Source organism: Acinonyx jubatus, chromosome D2 (assembly GCF_027475565.1).
Source record: "Acinonyx jubatus isolate Ajub_Pintada_27869175 chromosome D2, VMU_Ajub_asm_v1.0, whole genome shotgun sequence".
Lineage (NCBI taxonomy): Eukaryota > Metazoa > Chordata > Mammalia > Carnivora > Felidae > Acinonyx > Acinonyx jubatus.
In genome coordinates, this window is record NC_069393.1 from 30265372 (window position 1) to 30289391 (window position 24020).

A 24020-nucleotide genomic window follows, 5' to 3' on the forward strand; every position below is an offset into this window, starting at 1 on the left:
TGGCTCCCGCCTTCGCCCGCTTCCGGTCGTCGTCGTCGCCGCTGCTGCCGCTGCTGCTGCTGCTGAGGCTGCTGGCGGAGGCCGGAGGATCGGGCGGCGGCGGCGGCGGCGGCTGAGAGGGCGGCGGCGGGAGCGGAGCGGGACGAGGGAGCGAGAGGAAGCGAGCGAGGAGCTAGCGGAGCGCGCCCAGCCCCGCCTGCCCTTCCGCTCGCCGGAGCAGCCCGAGCAGCCCCGGCCCCCAGCCGCCGCCGCCGCAGCCGCCTGCCCGCCCGCCCGCCGGACAAAGCCCGAGAGCCCGCGCCCAGAGCCATGTCCTCGTCCTCCGGCAGCGGCCACCAGCCCAGCCAGAGCCGCGCCATCCCCACCCGCACCGTGCCCATCAGCGACGCCGCGCAGCTACCTCATGACTATTGCACCACGCCTGGGGGGACGCTCTTCTCCACCACGCCGGGAGGTGAGCGCCGGCCGCCCAGCCGCGGCCCCGAGCCTGCAGCCGGTTTCTTCCGCCGCTCTCCCGCCGCGGGCCTTTAACTCAGGGCGTGTCCACGCTGGGCCACCTCGGCCACCGCAGCTCTACCGGAGTCCCCCAACCCCTCCCCCCCCCGCCCCAGCTCCGCGGAAGCCCCCGGGAGACTGCTTTCGGGAACCTTAACTTCGCATTATCTCTTGGCTGCAACTCGATTCAGCGCCGCCGACTCTGAGAACGTGGCTCTCCCGTCGCTGGGGGGGGGGGGGGCGGTGAAAAAAGCCCTTGTTCCCGCTTCGTGGCAGCTTTACGCGCTCGACCCAGTTTTCTCCCCCCTCTCTGCCTCCTCCTGGGCAAACTGGTCTATAGTTGGCCTTGCTCTCACCCTGCATTGCCTCTGCTTCTTGCATATTGTGCATTTGTGCACACCAGGGCTTGGTTTTGGAGCTCTCTCCCGGGCTTTTTTAGAAAGGAAGTTGGGCAGAGTAATTCGCTCCTGGGACCCTGAGATGACTTGTTTTGCTGCTTTTAGAACAGCGGGAGGAGGCTGGAATGCAGTGTTTGGACGCCTCGCCCAGCGTTATCCTGCTTTGACAGCATTGTTTACGTGCTGGACGGGGCCCCACGGAGGGGGGTGGGAGGGGAGTCCCCAGGCTAGGGGGGGAGAATGAGAGAATGCTAAAGAAATAACTCAAGTAATAGCTAAGGGGGTACTGGAGCACTGGCAGCCCTAACGGTAGGGTTTTGGCGGTGACGCTTTTGGGGGTAGACGAAGAGGGCATTGTCAGGAAGGGCATTCGGATCGATGGGATTGCTTGACCCTGGGCAAGGGCAGTGCAGGTAGAGTTTCCTGAGCATTGCTTTTCGAAGTATGACCAGGAACTGTTTACAAGGAAGAACACTGGGGTAGAGGTGAAGCATGTTGAATTGGTCACGGGAAAAGGGAGCTCAAAGGTTGTCTGTACCCTGACTGGGCTGTTCTCCAGAGGGAGGAGGAGACTAGAGAGCGATCTCGTGGGACCTTATTGAAGGGAATGGCGCTTCAGTTTAACTTCGGAACTTCGCCTTCTTTTGGTTTAGGCGTGGCCTCTCGAGAGGGTTGAACTTTGCTGCAGCCCCTGCCCTAGGAGATTGCTAGATTCGTTCCCGTGGGCCGGCTCACCAGCTGTACTACAACCAACCCGGTGCAGTTAGGCCTGGGCGATCCTTGAATTGGTTGCACAATAGCAAGGCCCATAGAGTAGGAAGACCTTCTTGCCAACAACAAGGGATAAAAATCTGGGAAGAGCACTCTACTGAGGAATCCATCCAGGCCACTGTGGGGGGAGAGGGGGACATGGAAGACTTTAAAATGACCCAAACAGGAGGAGTTCCTCAATATGTGTGGAGTAAAGAAGTTTTAACATTGCAGGCCAGTCAGCTGACTTGGCGAGGCCACTTGCCTCATTGGACAACCCTCTCTCCTGACCTGATGTGTTCAAGGCCAGCCCCTGGGCGTGCTGAGGTCTTGCTTTTTGATCCTGAAAGATTTTTGCAGACCAGTATCTGCTCCATATAGGGTTGTCCTGAACTTGAACTGACAGCTTTTAAGAAATGGGTATTGTTTTCCAAGGTGATAGAGATATGTGGCTTCTTGCAGGATTCTTTTTGCTATTTGTCAGTAAATGCCTGTGCCTTCAGCAGTTGAGAACATATGTCATGGTAACAACTGCACTCAGCTATTAGTTATGTGGGAGAGGAACTAAACTTTTAGCTATATATTAATCATTTTTCCCCTGAAGGAAGACTTACAGAGGGGGTACCCTTTGGGCGTATTTCAACCAACCAGGCTACCATGTTTTTAAAAATAAGGGCATAGTCCTTAAGAATTGCTTTAAAGATAGAAGCCTGTCTCATAGTCTGGATTCGTTCCTAAAATGCTTGGAAAGAGTCCGCCAGAAATACTGATTCATTTACCCTTCCTCCCAACTTACACAGCCACTACTGCTTTCTCAAATATCGCTTAGCCTGTCTCCAGACAGTTTCGATACCCACAGTTTTTTTTTGTCTCATTTAAATACTTGTCATCTTGGATTATTTATCATATTGAACTTGTATTTGTTGGTAGAGCAGGTTGTAATCTTTGGATGTTTGTTGTTTGTTTTTTGAAGAGAACGCGTCTATAGGGGCAGAGGGAGAGAGAGAATTGTAAGCAGGCTTCTTGCCCAGCGAGGAGCCTGACTCGGGGCTCAGTCTGATGCCGTGAGATCATGACCTGAGACGAAATCAAGAGTCGGACACTTAACTGACTCAGCCATCCAGGCGCCCCTTCTTTGGGTTTTTAACACAAAGACTTACATAATGTGTTTATAGGATATAGCACTGTTGGGATTGGATTTAATCACTTATTAACTCAGTGCTGTTTAGATGTACAGTACTTACTAATTAAATTTGCCCCCTTTGGAAATTTTCCCATCCTCTGAAGGTTTGTTCATCTCTCTTGTTACATTCCTCTCTCTCCCACCATGTAATTGAACCAGGGTAAGATAGTTGGTTATTTGGTCTCTTCCAGGCACCTGAATTAATGTGGTTAGGTATCTTAAATGAGTTTTGTGGGTTTAGTGCAGTGCTTTGCACAAAAGAGGACCACAGACAAAAGTAGGAAATGCAGTCCTTGCTCTGAATGATCATAAAATCTTGAAGGGGTTGGGGAGTGATAAGATTTTTCGTTCTAGAACAAAAGACGTATAGAATCAAGTGCTAACATGTGAAAACATTGAGAAAAAGGATAGTAGGTTTGTATTGGCGGTCTCTGTTTAGTGGGAAGGAAGGGGATTAGCATGTCCTGTCTCAAACTTCTGGAGACCTTCTGGAGTGTCATACACATGTTGGAGCAGTCCAGGATAACAGTTGATGGGCTGAATGCCCTAAAAGATCAGACCGGGCAGGGACATTCACAACACAGTGAACTTACAATTTCTCCTCCTTTTGAGAGTCCTTTATTCATTGGGAATCAGAGGATACAGCTTATCCTTGAAAAGGTTTCTCACAATTGCCTTCCTGTGGTTTGGGAAATGAGAGGTGGGTGGCAACACAACTTGCTCTGTGACCTTTGGGCTTCTCAGATTGCTGGAAGAGTACCTTTTCTCATAGTTAAGGAGGACAATTTTTAAGTAAATTCAAGGCCCAAAAAAAAAAAATGCCCTTGGATTTTATTTCGTTTTATCTGCCTCTGGAGGAGTGAGAATGATATTTGGTTCTTCCTTTGAGACACTACATCTAGCCCCAGTGGAAGGGAAAGTTACCGTAGTTGCCTTCACTCTTATAACACTTTGGTTAGCTGGAAGGGAGCTAATGCTTTCGTAAGTTCTGAAATTTCTCCCTCTGGGAGTGTTGTGCTCTGGGAAATGAGCAGAAACATAGAGAACTCTTTTTAGCCTTTCTTTCTGCCTTTCTTTTCCTGCATAACATCCTCATCAGCTGTGGAAAAGTGCTGTTGCCATGACAAGAGCACCAGAGGGGAACTAACTGATGGTCTAAAATCTTGTTCGCGCTGCTGGGCTTCCTCTCTGCCAGCTGGAGAGTTGCTGTGATTGGTTCATTGAGGCAGAATTACCTGGAGGCCATTGGAAGGTCTGGAAATACAGGAGAAGGTAGGAGGAAGGGGAAATAATCCACTTGGAGTGAGCTATAAGAGTGTTGGGTGGGAGCCCTAAGTTTTCATCTGGTTTGTTTCTTGGGAGACGAATGGAGTTGTGTGTAGATTTGGGGAAGGAAGGCCAGTATCTGACTGTCTATGACCTTGGCTTGGGTTTATTCTAGGCCAAAACCTTCTAAACCAACAACTGTACTTATTTGGCTCTCTCGCTTCATTATTAACCAAAGAACTTCATTATTACACGTGAGAAGTACATGAAAAACATCACGAAAGGCGTTCAGTCTCTCTGCCTTGTGTTTGAAGACGATGGCATTTACTCATCTCAGAGTAATGCTAATTATTAACATATTTGTCATTCTGTGGGCGATTCAGCTGTAGTCTCGTATTCATCAGCTGTATTCATCAGCTGCCAAACCATACACTAAGGAAGATGTACTTCAGTTTTTATGTTGTGCATTTCGGCTCCCGCAGGACTGAATTCTGAGCCTGTGGGGGAGGCAGCAGTCTGCATCCTGAAGGCCTATAGCAATGTCTGTCCTAAGCCAGAAGCGGTCTGACCAGGGAGGAGGGTAGCATGCACCAAGGCGCTGTGCACAGCTCCTTCAGTTCTGCTGAGGCCTGTTGTGGGCAGTAGGAAGAGGGCAAAGTGACGAATCTGTAAACCGGCACTAGCGGGGTTACTACAAAAGACTTGTAGGACTGGAGTCCTAAAGACAATTTTATAAGAGGGGTCTTGCATGGTTTGGCCACAGCGTCGGCTTGATCACGTGTCTGTGTGTGTGTGTAGGTTTGCGGATCAGACGTGGTACAGTTAATGTGCAGTAGGCTAGTCCATCTGGTTGGAGAGGAAGACAGCCTGAGCGGGAGAATAGTTTGTTGGTGAGTGGCAGACCTTTTTCTTGGCTTCCAAGTTTTTGGATGAAAACACTAATGTTTAAAAGATTTTCGCTGCTTCAGTAATTTATAATAAAAGGCAGTTGAGAATTGCGGCCGTTCAGCTTACTGAATAGGTAAGGCCTAGACTTCCATTTTCAAATTTGTTCATCATGGAACTTTGTTTTATGAAGGTCCCTTAGAACCTGAGTTTTAACACCCGACAGCTGTCCATCCCAAGGGTGACTAGTATTTGAAGGGCCCCTTCACCTGTTCTCAGGCTGTAGCTTGAAGCCAAAAGCTCGGATATCTGAGTGTTTACATCTAAGTAAATAATCTTTCGTATCTTTAGGATGAATGCCCCGACAAACAGAAGCTCTTCATTTCATCGAGTAGTTTAAGAAAGTAAAAACCTTAGCGAGCAAGGACAGATTGACTGGAAAATACAATTCAGTTCTTGTAGATTACATGGGATTCTCTATAGACAAGCTCATGTCATCTGTAAATACTGATAGTTTCACCTCTTCCTTGTCTATCTGGGTGCCTTTTATTTTTTTCTTGCCTAATTGCTCTGGCTAGAACTTTCAGTACAATGTTGAACAGAAGTGGCAAGATAGTGCGGACACCCTTGACTTGTTCTCAGTGTTAGAGAGAAAACATCTAGTCTTTCACCATTAGATAAGAGGTTAGCTGGGGAGTTTCATAGATACCCTTCATCAGATTGAGGAGGTTCCCTTTTATGCCTAGTCTGTTGACTATTCCTGTCATGAAAGGGGGTTGAATTTTGTCAAATGCATATTTTTTTTTTCACCTTTTGAGTTGATTGTGTGATTTTGTTTTTTATTCTGTTGACATGATGTATTATGTCAATTTTTGGATGTTAAACCAGCCTTGTATTCCTGGGATAAACCCCACTTGGTCATGGTATATAGCCCTTTCTGTATGTAGCTAAATTTGTTGTGCTAATATGTGATTGAGGACTTTTGCATATTTGATGTACTTTATTTTGACCCAGATTTTCTGATGGTCAAGGCTAGACAGACTTAAAATCATTTGGCACTTATTTAAGATTAGCTTGTGGTTCGTATACCGTTTTGGACCTGTTACTAGCTAAAAAGATCATCTTTCCAACTCATGTTGCAGCTGAGACTCAAGAACACCAGAGTTGCTTAGCACGCTAGCTTATTTGTGTTGGTCTCCTGAGCCCCGTGTCACTGTATGTCCTTTCACAAATACTTTTAACTTCTCTGGATATTAGTTTCTTCATGTCGAAAATGACAGGCTTTTGCCAGATGATCTCTAAGGCCTCTTCTAACACGAGGCCTTCAGGATAGGAGCATGGTCATTATCCAACTTTCAGCCTTGGGCGTGTGTTCTGTGATGACCGTGTCCTAAGTGATTGGGCCGGGAGCCATCCTTTGACAATATCTTGAAAATCTTTGCTCCCACTTATTGAGACTTGGAGTTAAAGGATAGTGGGATTGGCTTTTCACACATCTTAGATGTGTCCCATTAGCCATAATACTTTGGTCATACTAAGTTATAAGATCCTGAGGCTCCAGTTGTGCCTTCTGTTGATGTAAAAAATTGTCCCTCTCTTGATTTTATTATCCCTTTAGGGACTTGTTTGCACACACTGAATGTAGTTTGGCCATCATCAGCATACCTGGAGGATGCTGGCTTGAGCAGCTTTTAGTTTCCTCTGGGTTATCTGGCATAGAGCGTTTTAGGAGTCTGTCTTTTCATCCAGAGCCTCCCTGAAGAACAGAGGTTTAAACAGACATTTTTTTTTATAGAGTGGCAGTGTGCCAAGCCCCAGGATATGCACCATGGCTACCAGTCATGGCTTCCCCCAGTGTCTCGTCTGGTATGCATCTGACCCAGTTCTGGCCAAATGAGATGTAGGGGCAAATCTGCTAAGGGTTTGCTGAGAAAGATAGTCTCTTGGATGTAGAAAAAAATCCCCCGAGAGACACCCTGTTTGAGTCCTTGTCCCTTCCTCCTTGAGACACTGTTGTATGGAGGTGTAGGTCCATCTCAACCTTTGGAAGATTTTGTCACCAGCTTGTTCAAGCTATGCGATTTGGGCAAGTTACTTGATGTTTCTTGTTCTGAGTTGTCATTTTGCATGAGTGGATGCTTAATTCTAATACAGCAAGCAGCCTTAGTTGGACAGAATTGTATGATGGGGACTCTGTGAAAGTACAGTAACTACTACTCTGTCAGTTAACCGCATTACAATGGGCCTTCTCTAGGTGGTTTAATTTGAAGTTAATACAATTTCTTGGATGTTTATAGCATAATGCCTGGATTAATTACTTAAACTAAGTTACTTGGTCTTGAAAGAGACCCTTAGGCTTGAATGACCTTGTTTATGTACCTAACCATCTTGGCAAGTGTAATTTTGGGTCTCTTTCTTTGGCTTTCTTGTTCCTTGCCACTTGAAAATCACTAGTTTTTAAATCAAAGGGTAGAAGTCCCCCCCCCCCCCCGCCCGCCTTTCTGTTCTCCGCCAAAGGAACTCTGCCGTTTTACTCTTATGTTTTCCTAGTAATGTCAGCATCTAGAAAGTAATGGGTCAAGGTATCAGATTTATCCTAGTAACTGGTCATCAAGGGATGAAGAAAATTTATAAATATCGAATGTTAACCTAGATCGAAAAGTTCCTGTTTGTCCTGAAGTACAAACATGAAGAACGAAGTATTATATGCATAGTTAAAAAATAAAATAGAAAAATAAAAATTAAAACAGAAGCACCTAAAATCCAAAGTAAAATGCCAGTAGACAACTACTTTTAACAGTTTTTGTGTATAGTGCTTCTGTTGGTTATCACTGTTGCCATACATATGTGTGCCACAGTTTCTTGGTTAACCTTCGATAATACCTCTGACTCCCTGTTACGAAAGACGAACATTTTCATTACTTTCTACCTCTCATTTCCCCTCCTCTCCATCTACCAACTTTTGTAAATTGTATTATTGGTTCTGGTTCCTCTGGTAGCTGCCTTTATTTAAAGTGCAAAACAATGGAGTCCAAACCTCCGTGTCTCAATCTGTCAATTTAGTTCTCCACTATATGAAATTATACCATCCGTCCTGCCTCTACTTCCCCTGATAGGTCAACTTTTCCATAATTTTTGCAATATCAGGGCCTGTAACATTTGTATACTCTCCTGTGTTTATTTTGCTTCGCTTTTATTATAGTTTGATTATAATCATTGAAAGCTGTGTATAACGTATATGATATTTTGGTTCTTAAGTTTTCCATATAGAACGAAGGGATGTGATTATTTTCATAGAAAAGGAAACGGAGGAAAAACGTCCATGGTCAAGGTGAAATAGATACTTTTTTTTTTTTTTTTTTTTTTTTAACACTCCCATCAGTTGATCAGAATCATGCCCCGTTTTAAAATGGTATATTCAAGGGGCATCTGGGTGGCTCCATCGGTTAGGCATCTAACTGGATTTTGGCTCGGGTCGTGATCTTGCAGTTATGAGTTTGAGCCCTGCATCGGGTTCTGTGTTACAGTGTGGAGCCTGCTTGGAATTCTCTCTCTGCTCCTCCTTGCTCGTGCTCCCTGTCTTTCTCTCTCTCAAAAATAAACATTAAAAAAATGCTATATTCAAGGTCTGAATTTCTTGTGTGGTCTTTCGTTTTCCTTCTTCAGGAATTCAGGATTAACTCATTTCTAGTCACTTGTGGCCGGACTGGTTGACATTAAATTGGCCTGACATAAATGTGGCAGGTAGTTTGGGTGAAATGTGAATTACCAGGAATTTCTTGCTTCAGAAAACTGTATGCCTCTGCATGGGACACATATGAGAGACCTTGAGTATTTTAGGTTTTTTAGTTTGTTTCTTGGAAAAAATACAATCTCGTGGTAAACACAATATGTGACAAAGGAAACAAAGGGTTTTTTTTCTTGCCATTTTATTCATAATTGAGTCTTAATGTTTTTCTTTGAATAGTTTTGGTTTTTTGAATGATCAGGTGCTTTTAAATCACACCATAGATCCTTAGCTACCCACTGACAGCCTGATTCCTCATTTTTGCTCTATATCTGCTACAATTAAACTAGCAGCGATCTAAAATTCAAGCACTTAAAATTCTATGCTTCTGTACTTCTATTTTCCCTGGCCATATTTGAGAATATTAATGCCATCACTTAAGACTCCAGTTCTTCAGGGTGTCGTCTCTTCTGAATTAATTCGCTTTGTTTGCATTCAAAATCAAATGTATTTTAGGAATCCACTAAACAACTAGATCCACTTAGAACTCATTGAGTTTAACAAGGTTACAGGCTATAAGATTGGTATACAAAAACCAGTGTATTTCTGTACCCTTTTGATGGACAATACAAAAATGAAAACAATTCCGTTTCTAACAACATAAAAATAAAATGTGTAGGATTTTAATTTAATGAAAAGACCACAAAACTTACACTGTGGAAACTACAAAACATTCTTGAAAGAAATTAAAGAAGCCCTAAATAGATGGAAGGCCATTTTACCTTCATGGATCAGAAGACAACATTGTTAAGATGACTGTGCTTCCCAAATTGATCTACACGTTCAGCACAATCCCATCACAATCCCAGCTAGCTTCTTCGCATAAGTTGACAAGCTGACCCAAAATTTAATATTTAAGAGACCTAAAATAGCCCAATTTCAAAAAAAGAAAAAGTTGGAAGACTCACATTTTGAAATTACTACAGATCAAGACAGTGTGACACTGCCATAGGGATAAACATAGATCAGTGGAATAGAATTGGGAGTCCAGAAATGAACTGTCACAATTAATGACCAGTTGGTCTTTGACAAGGATGCCAAAACAATTAAATGGGGGAAAAATCGTCTTTTCAACAAATGTTACTGGGTACAACTGGATATCCACACACAAAAACTTGATCCCACAGCTGAAAGACCTAAATGTATTTAAGAGCTAAAACTATAAAACGTTTAGAAAAAAACATAGGCACAAATCATTATGACCTTGATTAGCAAATAGTTTTCTTCGGCGTGGCACCAAAAACACAACAGAAGAAAAGGGTATTAATCAGACTTGCATCAAAGTTAAAAACTTTTGTGCTTCAAAGAATATCAAGGAAGTGAAAAGGCAATGCACGGAATAGGAGAAAATATTTGCAAATCATAGATCAATATGGGACTTGCATTCATGGATATAAAAAACTCTTAATAGTAGTCAGACAACCCACTAAAACATGGGCAAAGGATCTGAGTAGACATTGTACGTCAGAATGGCCGATAGGCATATGAAAAGGTGCTCAACACCATTATCCAACAGGGAAATGTAAATAAAATCAAACCACAATGAAATTTAAGAAAGAAAACAAATGAGCAAAGGCGGGGATGGGGGTGGGGTGGGGAGGCAAATCGAGAAACAGACTCTTAACTATGGTGAACTGATGGCTGCCACAGAGAAGGTGGGTGGGGGGATGGGTGAAATAGGTGATGGAGACTGAGGACACTTGGGACGAGCACAGGATGATGTATGGAAGTATTGACTCACTGTATTGTACACCTGAAGCTAATTTTACACTGCATCGTAATTGGAATTTCAATAAAAACTTAAACCACAATGAGATACCACTTCATACCCAAAAGATAGCTATAATAAAAAAGATAGCAAGTGTTGCCTGCAATGTGTACACATTGGAACCCTCACTCACTGCTGGTGGGAATGTGAAAATGGTAGAGCCACTTTGGAACAGTCTGATGGTTCCTAAGAGATTAAACAGTTAACCACATGATCCAGCAATTCTACGCTTAGGTATATACCCGAGACAAATTAAAACATGCCCACACAGAGACATGTAGGTGTATGCTTAATGGCAGCATTATTCAAAGTCGAAGCAACCCAGTTGTCCAGCAACTGATTCCTGGACAAAATGTGATATATACCTGTAATGGAGTATTGTTTGGCAATAGAAAGAAGTGAAGTGTTGATAAATGCTAAACAAGGACGGACCTTGAAAACATACGCAACTAAAAGAAGCAGTCACAAAAGATCACATACTGTATAATTCCATTTATACGAAATGTCCGGAATAGGCAAATCTGTAGAGACAGAAAACAGTGGTTGCCTAGGGCTGTAGAGGTGAGAGGACAATGGGGAAGGATTACTACATGTGTCTACGGGTTATCTTGCTGGGATGATTGCAGTGTTCTAAAATTGTGGTGATGGTTGCACAATTCTGTGAATACACTAAAAACTTATATACTTGTAATGCATTATATGTGAATTATAGCTCAGTAAAGCTGCAAAAAAATGTATTTTTTCATCTCTGCAAGGTCTTAGAAGTTCTTCAAAGTTTATCTTAGAATCTCTACTACTTATTTCCTAGTTGGTCCAATTACAGTTCTTTAAAGCATGGGTTATTGCCAGTATATAATTTAGAAATATAAAGCTTGCTTTTATCCTGTGCTTTTTTTTTTTTTTTTTTTTTTTTACCATCTCCTCCCCAGAGTTTCCAAGCTTGGCGTACTACAGAAATAAGAATAATCTTGTTCCAACTTGCAAGTTGAATGTTAGTCGAAGAACATCTCACAGTGAAATCTCACTCTTTGGAAACCTAGCTATGAACAAAAGTGGAGGTCACACAGCAGCTGTGTAAAGTCCATCCACTAAAGCCCCGTCCCTTTCATTGGAAAGCCATCGGGCCCCCCTCAGCCTGTTTGCTTTTATTTTACATAGCCTTCTAATAAGCATATCGCTGATTTCGAAGGCCCTACAAGGTTAGAAGCATCGAGTTAGGATGGGTATAGAGGGTGTGCGCCCTTTTCCAAGTTCATATGTTGAAGTCCTAACCTCCAGGTGATGATCTTTGCAGATGGGGCCAAGGGAAGTAATTAGGTTTAGATAAGGTCGCGAGGCCCTCATGATGGGATCAGTGCCCATGTAAGAAAAGGCCCCAGGGAGCTTGCTCCCCCACCCTGCCCCATCTGAGGGCACAATGAAAATGTGGTTGTCCACACACCCAGGGGAGAGCTCTCAGCAGAAACAGACCTTGGCTGGCATGTTGATCTTGGACTTCTCAAGAAGTGTGAAAATGACTTTCTGTTTAAGCCGCCCAGTCTGTGGTATTTTGTTGTGCAGCCTGAGCTGACTGAGATTTGGAGGGAAAAAGGCAGTTCAGAGGCCTAACAGTGAGGGAGGGACTACAGATGAGGGAAGGGGCGCTGGTATGGCTGTGCAGTGGAAGGCAGATAAGGCGCATGAGCCCAGAGACTTCGTGGGCCACAGCGCAGTTTATGAAGTGATCTTCACGCCCGCAACCCCACTTCATCAAGAAAAAGGCTTGGATTGATTTCTGTTTAAGGTGGTAAAAAGTTTTAAATCTGTACACAGAAAATTGCCATCTAAAATAATTCACATTATTCACTTGTTGAAAGTTGAACTAAGTGTTCTGCCATCCAGAATGACTCCTCATCATTTCCAGATGCCTTTTTAAGGTGTTACTATAGTTCTTATTTTTTTCAAAGCAAAGAGGGTTGAAGGTAAATATTTGCTGTCCTTGTCCTGAATTTATATTTGAGATGGGACGTAAGACGTGTCTTCGTTAAACCAGGAACCAGGGATTTCCAACTTTTCCGGGTATTCTTCCAAGGTTGGAGCGAGGCGTATGCAAAGCCGCTCTGCTGGGTGTGGGTTTGTGGTGGGAGTCCTGCCGCGCTTGGGCTGCGGGCCTTTGTGTCTCAGTCATCCTGTGAGTAAAAATAGGAGGTTGATTCTAGCCCCCTCTAGGACTCGAAGACTTCCTTTTTGAAGTTTGCAGCCTTTGCTGATCTCGTGGAGCCTTAAAAAGGAAAGAACCAGGGGCGCCTGGGTGGCTCGGTCAGTTAAGCCTCTTGAGTCTTGATTTTTGGCTCAGGTCATGATCTCATGGTTTGTAAGTTCGAGCCCCCGAGTCAGGCTCTGCACGGGCAGTGTGGAGCCTGCTTGGGATTCTCTCTCTCCCTCTGTCTCTGCCTCTCCGCTGCTCGCTCGCTCTCAAAAATAAGTGAGTAAACTAAAAACAAAAAAAAACAAAACAAAAAAAGCACCTAGGGTAATTAGAGCTGTTGACCTGGGTTGTGCCTTGCTGTCCTTCAGAGGTTATCCTCTGCAGCACCTCCTTTATTACCAGTAGTCTGCAAGTCCCCGTTTACTATTTTGAAATAGACTTCTTAGACTATGGGACCTTCAAAACTGTTGATTTCTGTTACGTACACAAAACCGGATTAACTAATTTATCAAATAACGTCAGTACTCAGGCCTTGGCAAACTAGAAGACCAAAAAAAACCCAGAAGCCACCTCTGCCCATCTCTGTCACACTCCTGAGGAGGCAGTAACCCCACCGGCATCCCACTCTTCCCTCTGGAAAAGCCGTGCTTAGGGCAAGCGGGGTGGGGTCTGCTGTGTAAACCCGTACCATCTACTGTCGCCCTGTTTATAGGGAAGCGGCAGTTACCTTCCCACTGCTTTCGCTTCGGACGGTGTGGCCCCCACTTTGGGTGGCCCAGAGACTGGGGCCGAGTGGCAAGAGGGCTGCCCTGGGAGTCTGGAGACCATGGGCTCAGTTCCACTGTTGCTTCTGGTTTGCTGTGAGCTCCATTAAGTCACTCTCTGGGTCTCGGCTTCACCTGTCGGGGTGACCTCGATAGGCCCTTTCATCATTCTCCTCCTAATTCCTCGTACTTCTTTAGTATTTCATCTATTCTCGGATCACTGTTACTAGGCTCTTGGTAGAAGGTTGAAGATGGGTTCTTTTTTTTTTTTTTTTTTAAGGATTATTTATTTATTTTTATTTTTGAGAGAGAGTGAGAGCACCAGTGAGGGAGGAGCAGAGAGAGAGGGAGACACGGAATCCAAAGCAGGCTCCAGGCTCTGAGCTGGCAGCGCAGAGCCCAACGTGGGGGCTCGAACCCACAAACTGTGAGATCTTGACCTGAACTGAAGTCAGATGCTAACCGACGGAGCCACCCAGGTGTCCCTAGGATTTTATTTTAAAGTAATCTCTACACCTAATATAGGGCTTGAACTCACAACCCCAAGACCAAGAGTTTCATCCTCCACTGACTGAGCCAGCCAGGTGCCCCTGAAGCCGTGTTCTTCACTTTAGTGAACAGAAGAATGGCCTGGGGAACTTAAAAATACAGATTTCCAGGGGCACCTGGGTGGCTCAGTCGGTTAAGCGTCCGACTTTGGCTCTGGTCATGATCCTGCAATTTGTGAGTTTGAGCCCGGCATCAGACTCTGTGCTGACAGCTCAGAGCCAGGAGCCTGCTTGGAACTCTGGGTCTCCTTCTCTCTCTGCCCCTCTCCCGCTCACGCTGTCTCTCTCTCAAAAATAAATAAACATTTAAAAAATTAAAAAAAATACACATTTCCAGATTCTAATCCCCAAGAATTCCGATTCAGATAGAATCTTTTTTAACAAGCTTGCCAGAAGGTTCCGATGCAGTTACTTGCAAAAAAGACTGTCCTAATAGGTTCCAAATACGGCACGGCATTTTTCTGAGTACTTTATCAGGTAGAGGCTGGGAGCTAGATACTTTATTTTCACCTCTTGCAAGCTGTAGATATGATTATTTGTGCAGTGTAGTTTTAACGGAACTAGGTAGTAAAAACAAAATTGATATCCTTTGGAGTTGGTTTGAAAGCCTTAAAGGTTTTGTTTTAAGGTGCCTACATGTGCTGATGGGTGCCCATCAGAGAACATTTCCATCCTGAGACACCTAGTCATTCTTTCCTGTGACAGGTGTTGTAGTATTATGGAGAGGAGAATACGTTTATTAGCACTTGATTCTGGTTGTACAAGGAAGGATAGGGGGGCAAATTGCAGGGTCGAGTGTCTCCTGGCCACTTTCTCACCTCGAAGCCATTAGTGTGACTCTTATTTTCCATCTAGCTGAAAAGAAATGACTTCCTGGCATTTGCATGAAAGTGTTGCCGTGGTACTACCACAGATTTGAATCCCAGGAAAACCACTGAGTTTGCAATTCCTTTTCTAGCCCTTTAGCGTAATGTTGGTATCATTTCTTTAGATTAAATGTTCATCTCCTTCCTTCTTTAGAAACACTGTCCAGAGTTTCCGTTCCTCTTGCAATAAATGCCTTGCTTTTTTCTACCTGCTTCCTCACATTTCAGGTAGATGTGTTAGCTGTTTCATTTGTCCTTCTGTTTCCTGGGGCATAGCTGTCACGTGTTGTTTGAGGAAATCTGCCTGAATCAGACTCTCATTATTATGACGGGAGTATTTTCACTTGAGAATTTAAAAGCATTGAGCAGCAGGTGGTGTTTACATTCTACCTCTTTAAATGGATGACTTGGTACACAACCTCATTTTCATGTAATAGTGCTTTTAACGTCGATGCCCGATGCCCGAACCGTTTCCTTCTCTGGATTTAAGCCTGGTGTGAGCAAGATGCCTTCACTTCCCTTTGTTCCGTAAGCAGGGGTGGCGGGTGCGCGTGGCTGCCATCCCCCCCTTCTCCCCTCCCGCCTTCAGCAGACATCGCTAAATGGTGGCCAAGTTCTTTATCACTGAGCCAGCTGTACTCAGAATCAGCAGCAGAGCCCCAGGCATCCACTACCTTAAGCCAACATCAGGCTCCTCTAAGTTGTTGTTTACTTTTATTTTATTTTATTTTATTATTATTTCTTAATGTTTATTTATTTTTGAGAGAGAGTGAGAGAGACCACCAGCAGGGAAGGGGCAGAGAGAGGGAGACATCGAATCGGCAGCAGGCTCCAGGCTCTGAGCTGTCAGCACAGAGCCTGACGCGGGGCTCTGACTCACGAACCGTGAGATCATGACCTGAACTGAAGTCGGACACTCAACCAGCTGAGCCACCCAGGTGCCCCTGTTGCTTAGCTTTAGATCTTATTTGTGGCCATTAGTACCTTGGGAAGACCATGACAGAAGAGACAGCAGCAGCAGGTTTTCTTAACTGTTCGTCAGGTCAAATGCACTCCTCGGAACTATTGTGAAACACTCTGGTGGCACTTCTTGGTATGCAGATTGTTTTGGAAAGTAGAGACGGGCTGCCCCTTCTAGCTTCTACTCAGTTTTTCTACTCTAGCTTCTACTCAGAGACGGGCTGCCCCTTCTAGCTCAGTCTGGGAAGAATGTTGGCCTCAGTGCCTTTAGAAAGCCTTTAACTTACAGGCAGCTATCTATCTGTTGGTGATTTTTTTTTTTTCACATACTTATTTATTACTTCATTTGAAACTTTCTAGGGGGCGCCTGTGTGGCTCAGTTGGTTAAGTGTCTGACTCTTGATTTCGGCTCAGGTCACGATCTCACAGTTTGTGTGTTCGAGCCCTGCGTTGGCCTCTGCGCTGACAGCAGGGAGCCTGCTTGGGATTCTGTCTCCTTCTCGCTCTGCCCCTCCCCAGCTGTCTCTCTGTATCTTTCTCAAAATAAATAAAAGTAAGCTTAAAAAAAACTCTACGTGGCAGGACCTAGGTCAGATAGAAATCTAAGACCTAGCCCTGGCATAAGGAAGTCCCAGTCTTTACAGAGGCAAATCGATAAACTGGACATTTATGATAGGTGATATGTACTGAGTAAGGTTGGGGGCAGAATTTTTTTTTTTCAAGGTTGTTTTTTTGTAAAGGTAGCGATGTTGGGGCTGAGCCTTAAAAGATGAGTGGCAAAGGAGCCTGGGCCCAGGCAGGGAGGGGAGAACTTAGCCTGTTTGCTTGAACTGTGAACCCTCAAGGCCTAGGTTTGGATGGAATTTAAAATAAATTCCTGGGGAATATTATCTGTTGAGAACCCCTTAATTCGTTTCAGACTCTTCAACCTTGTTTTCCAGGAACGCGAATCATTTATGATCGAAAGTTTCTGTTGGATCGTCGCAATTCTGCCATGGCTCAGACCCCGCCCTGCCATCTGCCCAATATCCCAGGGGTCACCAGCCCTGGCACCTTAATCGAAGACTCCAAAGTAGAAGTAAACAATTTGAACAACTTGAACAATCATGACAGGAAGCAGGCAGTTGGTAAGAGAGGGCTCGTTTTGGGGGACCAAGAGGGTACGCTTGGGAACTCAAATGTCATTCGGCTGTGGGTTGAACAGTTGTTCGAGGCCTCAGTTACAATTGACATTCATTCATGAGTCTCTCAGGTTCTCCCCTCCCATCAGCAAGGCTCATTGAAATGTTCTGGAAATCCTGTGTTCTAAATCATAAGCAAATCTAACCCGAGGGCGGCGGGAAATCCAAAACCAGGGAATAGTAAATCCTTAAGATGCGTCATGAAACCAGGTCTCAGGTACTGCCTAGCCTGGGCTGTATTGGACTGGGAGTAACACACAGAAAACAGAATCGAATAGGTTCCTTTTCCATTGCCTCCCAGAAATAGACCCGTTGCTTACAAGAAGAATGTCCTTTTTGTGGTGCCAGGGGAAACAATATGGTTTGTTTCCCCCATTTTCCAGGACTGCCACCTGCAGACGGAGGGGTCGCTAGGCAGATTTTCACTTGCATTTTTTTCCCCCAGATGCTCCTCCTTGTGGGTGGTTCGACTGCCAGTCTTTTTTTGTTGTTTTTTCAGTTTTAAGTATTTTGAGAGAGACCACAAAAGAGAGCAGGCGCGTGGTGGAGGGGCGGAGAAAGAGGGAGAGAGAGAATCCAAGCGAGCTCCGTGCTGTCAGCGATCAGCCTGACTCAGGGCTCGATCCCATGAACCGTGAGATCATAACCTAAGGGGAAACCAGGAGTCGGATGCTTAACCGCCACCCAGGGGCCCCGACTGCCACTTTTCCCCCTCCCAGATTAAAAACGCCCAGCCAAAGCAAACAAATCATTGTTTTAAGGCAGCAGAGAATGGGAGCGTTTGGATTATTTTTTGACCCACGTGCAGAGAAAAGAGCTGCCTGGCTTTTCCTTTTTGTGCTAAACTTTGTCTTGATTCTAACTAGGGGATGACGCTCAGTTTGAGATGGACATCTGAGTGCCCTGCAGGATCGGAAGAAAAGCGGCAGCACCGAGGCTGTGTCACCGGATGGGGCCCAGAGGACCAACAACCAGCAGACAGGAGGGGCGGTGTCGGCAAGCGTCACAGCCCCCGCGTCCCCTTCTTCCTTCCTCTGGGTGCCAAATGATGCAAAGATGAGCTTCATCTGACTATTTCCTCTCCGTTTCCTGTCCCCCTTCCCAGGTAGTCAAGTTTGCTCCAAGGTCCTTGGCATATTTCCCTAGACCTAAGCAGCCCACAGAGGAAAGCAGTTCAACTCTGGCTTCCGTGGTCATTTTACTGTTGAGAAAACCTCTCCTCCCTCCCCCAGCCCCCTCTTTCTTCTTTTAATCCCAAATCAAGTATCAGCCTACCAACAATTGCCTGCCTGGGAAGTCTGGGGAAGTGATAGGTTTGCTGGGCTCAGCATTATGCATGTTCTAACCCTCTATCTGCCCTCCATGTCTCCCATCTGTGGTTCAGAGCTGCAAGAATCTGGGTTTTCGGTCTTCACAGCCACCAGAGGGAAATGATAAACGAGAAGGGCGCGCTCTCCCTTTTACCTTGAGGTGTTTGTCCTTAGGGGCAGAGCACAGCCTGTGCGTTCTGGTAGCATCCCTGTGTGGTGCCGTTTGGAGGCCCGCTTCCCCACCTTCCTCTGGCAGGAGTGTCTTGTGTCTTTGAGAGCCGAGTTCAGCTTCCCAGGCCTTCGCTTAGCACATTGGTGTAGAAAGGTTTGAGCTCTACCTGAGAAGGGCGTCCTCGGTGAGCAGCGGGGCTCTCCTCCTGTCCTGCCTCCCTGCTGGCATTCCCCTTGCCCACGGTCCTCTTGTCTCTGAGCCGCCCGAGTGGTTCTGTCGCTCCTGGAACAGGCCTGTCCAAGTGACACAGGCGCTCTGGGGAAGGCCTGGTCATCGTGTTCCGCTGGGTGACACCAAAGAATGACCTTGGGAGCATGGCGAACCCCGGGGGTGCTTGGTCTCAGTAGTCCTTGCTTTTCAGTCCACTGAGCGTTGTGATGTTTGCTGTCTCTGACTGCAGTTTCTTATGTTTTGAGTTTAAAAGGTGACTTTCAGAATGCTCTTAGAAAAGAACGAAACTGTTTTTCTCTGTGGACCTGCTTAGGCTGCTGGGATAGATGAGCATGGGCTTAAAAGTGTGTCCCCACCCCCACCCCCTCCCCGGTTCTCTTGCCTTCCCCATCGTACTCGGAACTGTCCCTCTCTTTCCCCGCTTCCTGCCCTCCTTCCCACCTTGTTCTCTGCCAGGCCATTTTTCAGATATACATCAAAGATACCTCAAGTGTTGGTATCTGATAAGATCTCACTCCTCTTATCTGAGGAGGGGTCTTTTATTTTTAAGATGACTACAGACCTATTTTTAGATATGTTTTCAATACAGTTTTGAACAGCAACTTTTTAATTACACATCTTCCAGTGTTAGGAAGGTGAGAGATGTCCACAGGCGAGTCTGCTGTTCCGTGTCACCCTCCTCTGTCTACCCCAGTTCCTGATGAGCTCTTTGCTTCTTCCTCTAGTTTTGGGTGTGCATGTTTGCAGTTTGTAGTGGGTGGTTTGTAAAACTGGACCATTCTCCTTGCCGTGGGTTGTTTATGAAAGCCTCATTCTTTTCCCTCACCCTTTGCTTTTTCATTCCCTGTCCTCCCTGTCCCGCTCTCCTCACTATTGACTGGCATGGTGATCCCGGGAGAGTGACCCCCTCGTAGAAAGACTTAACGCCTCCGTCCCCTCAAAGAACCACCAGGAAAGTAGCCACTGGTGTCCTGGGAACTTCTGGTTACGTGTGGTATCCTGAGCCCTCTGAAGAGATCACATCCCAGAGTGAGAATAACAGGCCAATTGCCTAAGAAAGAAAGCTGTTTGTTTTTCTTTCAAACTATGAAAAGACCCTGTTAACAAACACATTTTAGACAGAAGAGAGGAAGGATGTCTGAGGAACTTTGTTCTGGTTTTTTACTACAAAATGTGAATAGTTCAAAGAGTGAACCTTTTGTGATGGTTGATGTCTCTCAGGAATAAGCTGGATCTCCAAAATGGGGGGGGATGCTTTTCAGTCTCAAAAATTGATGATCAGAAAAGTATTTTTTGTTTGTTTGTTTGTTTGTTTAATGTATCCCTGTTCTGATTTTAATTAAACTCCAAATTTCACTTTACCTACTCTTGGAAAAACTTCAGTTGCACTGCAGTTTGCATGGGAAGTTTGCTCAGGACCCCTTTGTCCCCTAGGAGCATGATTCCTTGGGAATGAGGCTTCTCGTTCTTCATAGCTGACCTTGGCATCCGTGGAACCTGGCTCCAGCTCCCGCTAGGCTGGTTGGACCACGAGCAGAAGAGCGCCCCCTTCTTGATCTTTATTGCTGCGCATGAAAACCCGGCCTCCTTGCTGAGCAGCGGGGAGTGCCTTGAAAACATGCCAGCTTGGGTAATATCAAGGTGCCATTTTCCCCTTTTTGGCCATTCTGGGGAATCTCTGCACATAGCTCCCTAATCGGAGGCCATTTTTCTAGCAGCTGTATAATAGAGCAGCGGCCCAGTCCTTTAGTCCTTCTCTGCAAGGAGTTCCTTACTGCTTGGTGCAATTCTCTCCTGGAGGCCACTACTAGGAGAGATACCTTAACCTCCGTGAGTCTGCATTTTAAAGATCATTTCACAAGGCAACAGAGTAACTTGTAACAGACGGCACCTTTGTGCCATGCCTCATAGAATGATTTTCAGGGCAAGCCAGATCCAGAAGAATGAATAATCTGTCCCTTGGGGAGGGAGTCCCCTGAGGGTACCATTTGAATGAGATGGTTCTTAAAATCTTGGTGATCATTTGTTGCCCTTATGGGGAAACCATGTTTCTGTGCTTTGGGGACAGTCCATCTTAATGAGAAATGACCTTGTTCCTCCAGATTCCAGCAGGAGGCGCCCATTGTCTTGGTCTGGCTTCCTTCTGGTACCCTTTGCCGAGATCCCCACTCGCTCACATTCTCAAGAGCACATTGTAGAGCAGCGGCCTTCGTGTTTGTCCTTCCACCTGTCTTCATTCTCTGTTGCCGTGTAACAGATTATTCCCACACCGTGAGTCTTGAGAGAGCAAACATTACCTGTCAGCTTCTGGAGTTAGGAATTGGGAAGCGGCTGAGCGGGACGGTTCCGGCACAGGGTCTCAGGAAGTTGCAGGCAAGATGTTGGTAGGGTCTGCAGTCATCTGGGGCCGGAGAGGCCACTGCTACGCTCTCTTTGTGGCTGTTGGTAGGAAGCCTGGGTTCCCTCCGCAGGGGTGTCTCAGTAGGGCAGCGTGAGTGTCCTCACACCACAGGGGCTGGCTTCCGCTGAGCAGGGGGTCCCAGGGAGAGGGTAAGTCTCCCAGGGAGGGAGTCTGCAGTGCCTTTCGTGATGTCTCTGAAAGCACACACCAGCACCTCTTCCTGATTCTGTTCCTTAGAAGCAGGCTCCGAAGTCCGGCCTGCATTCAAGGGGCCGGGAATTACACCCCATAGGGCAGTAGCGAAGAATTTGAGGATGTACCTTAAAACCACCTTACCCCCAACAGAGGATAAAATCAGTCCGACGGGGGGCGTTGGTTAAACTAGGTAACACACCAAGAGTGATGCTGCTACTATGTCTCCTGGCTAGGAGGTGGACACTCTTCTCTTTCCCCAAAGCCACCTGCTGGCTTTAAGAGTGACAAGAAATGACATCTCCCAGGAGAATAAAGAGCCATACATTTGCCTAATGACCAGCAGCATGACAATGCATCGTGACGAGTCCCAGGCTCGGTGACTCTGAGACTCCATACCACTTCCTGGTATCTCCCGTAGCCAGGAACTGCCAAAGGGAATTGGATCCTCCTAGCGGAGCCCCTAAAGCTGACTTCATTGGAGTCAGGGTTGGTAAGCAAGAGGAGGAAATGGGAGTCAGATGTTGGGTTACCGGGCTGGGTAAAAAGTTTAACGGTTCAGATTCAGGGTGAAATAGATGATAGCATCTGGAAGCCAGGTCCCTGTCAGAGTCTGTGCCTGGCACCCGGTCTTTGCAGCCGTACCAGCTGGAGCAGGTTGGGGTTGGCTCTCTCACCCAAGAAGCCACTTCTCCAGTGAAGTCGGAACATCTGGGAATTGGAGATGTCTGGCGGTGCTTGATTGCTCCTCTCAAATCCGGTTTTCTCTGACATGTGCGCCCACCTCGTCCTGGGCTTCCTAAGGGGAATGTGTTCTTAAAGAGAACTGACCCTGTCTTCACCTGTGAGAGAAGCTTAGATGAGGCTAGTCAGTTGAACACATTCTTAGTGAATGTCTGCTGTGTTTCTGGCACCCGCGTCCAGCCACGCTGTAGAGATTTCAGACCTCTTCGAGATGCACATTCCTGTCTGGCTTTAGGCCCCGCCTCTTCCCCGGCGTTTTCTTTAGCCCTGCTTGGTTTTAGCGTGAACTTGAACCAGAGGCACTGCTGCCGAGGCGGCTGTAAGAAAAAGGGTACTTCCTCCCCAAGTAAGGAACTCCTCTTCACAGCACTTTCAGATGAGTTGTGTTTTCCCTTCTGATTTTGAGGCGGATTCAGAATAGATGGTCTTTTATTCTTTGTTGTTCGGGTTACTGGCTCTTTGGGATGCTCTGACCTCAGGTCAGATGTTCCCATTAGCCCGCAGCCTGCTGCATGAGTGGGATTCACCCCCAGAGTCCCATCGTTCAGCCGGCACACGCTGAGTGCCTCCGTTGGGTCAAGCCAGCTGGTACGAGGGGCTCATCATGTTGGCAGTCATGTCCCAGAACCAGACTCTCTGCCCATTCTCCCCTTCTTGGATATTTGATGGGGTGTCAGGCGTCTTGGCTGCTTGAAGCCAGGGCCCTTGGCCCTTTGCATTCTCCTGGAGAGAGGAGGTCCGCTGCGTCTCCGTCTGGGTCAGAACTTTCCCCTCTAGGCAGGTTTCTGGACTATGGGCACAACAGCTGTTGACTAATCTGTGAAAACCCAATCACCTACCCACCCATGACATCTGGGACGGGGTAATACTCATTTTAAAAAAGCATTATTTCTTTGGAAGGGCAATTTCTGTCTGGACTTTGAAGGGGGTGTGGTTACCACTCTCTCTCTCTCTCTCTCTCTCTCTCTCTCTCTCTCTCACACACACACACACACACACATACACACACACACACAAACACACACCCACACCCACACCCGTTCCTTTAGCTGTGGGCTTTTAATAAAGGACAAAATCAGATCTTGAGGCAATGGGGTCAGAATTCTTTTGAATGCTTATACCCCAGGGGCGTTTCCTGTTCTAGTAAGGATTTTCCGGTTGAGCTCTGAAGTTTCCTTGGGGCTAGCTCAGAGAAATTTCTTACCGACTACTCGAGGGAGATGGATACAAACTTATTTTTTCAAACAATCATTCACGTCACCTTGCCCATCCTGTGGAATTTAAATTTCTGTCTCTGGGCTGGTCCTGGAAGTTCATACCTTTTGGCAAAGGTAGATTTAGGAAGTCTCAAGTCCCTGTTCAGATGGTCTTTGGTTTCTCTTTGCCTACCCTCTGCCCGCAGCTCTGGCATACCATCATACTGAATGGATGGCCAGTGCGAAGCATCGCCGAGATGAAACACAGTTCCTGGGGGCTTTGAGTTCTTAACTCTGCTACCTTTCTAAGAGCGGGAAGCTGACAGTTGCTGCAATGCTTGATAATCATGTGGCCGCGCTGAAATTCCAAAGGGAGCTCTTGCCGGTGCTTAAACCCCAAATTCCTGGACACTCCCGAGACAATTCCGTGAATCTAGCACAGGACACCCGTTCTTGCACCCAGGGTACCCCACCCCTCCTCTCCATCTAAATCTTTAAAAGCAAAACAGAAAAACCCAAACCCGAGCCGAGGGTAACTTTTACTTGAAACCAGGAGGGTGGGGGAGGATCACTCGAGATAAGGATGAGTTGTACCTGTTAGCCATCCTGCCCCTGGTGGCTGTGTCCGAGTCCCTGAGTACTGTGAGCCAGTGCCTTTCCTTCCCCTGGAGACGGAGCCCACCTCTTCCCGCCTGGGTGCCCAGGGGACAGACCTCAAAGGACGTGTCTTGGAGA

General features: G+C 46.2%; 1 protein-coding gene across 1 annotated transcript; it reads left to right on the forward strand.

Moving 5' to 3' along the window:
• The first annotated feature begins 9 nt into the window (after positions 1-9).
• Positions 10-20113, forward strand: EIF4EBP2 (eukaryotic translation initiation factor 4E binding protein 2). Its single transcript, XM_027062181.2, has 3 exons — positions 10-454; positions 16800-16985; positions 17906-20113. The coding sequence occupies exons 1-3, from the start codon at positions 310-312 to the stop codon at positions 17935-17937; spliced, it is 363 nt and encodes a 120-aa protein (XP_026917982.1). The 5' UTR covers positions 10-309; the 3' UTR covers positions 17938-20113.
• The last annotated feature ends 3907 nt before the right edge of the window (positions 20114-24020 follow it).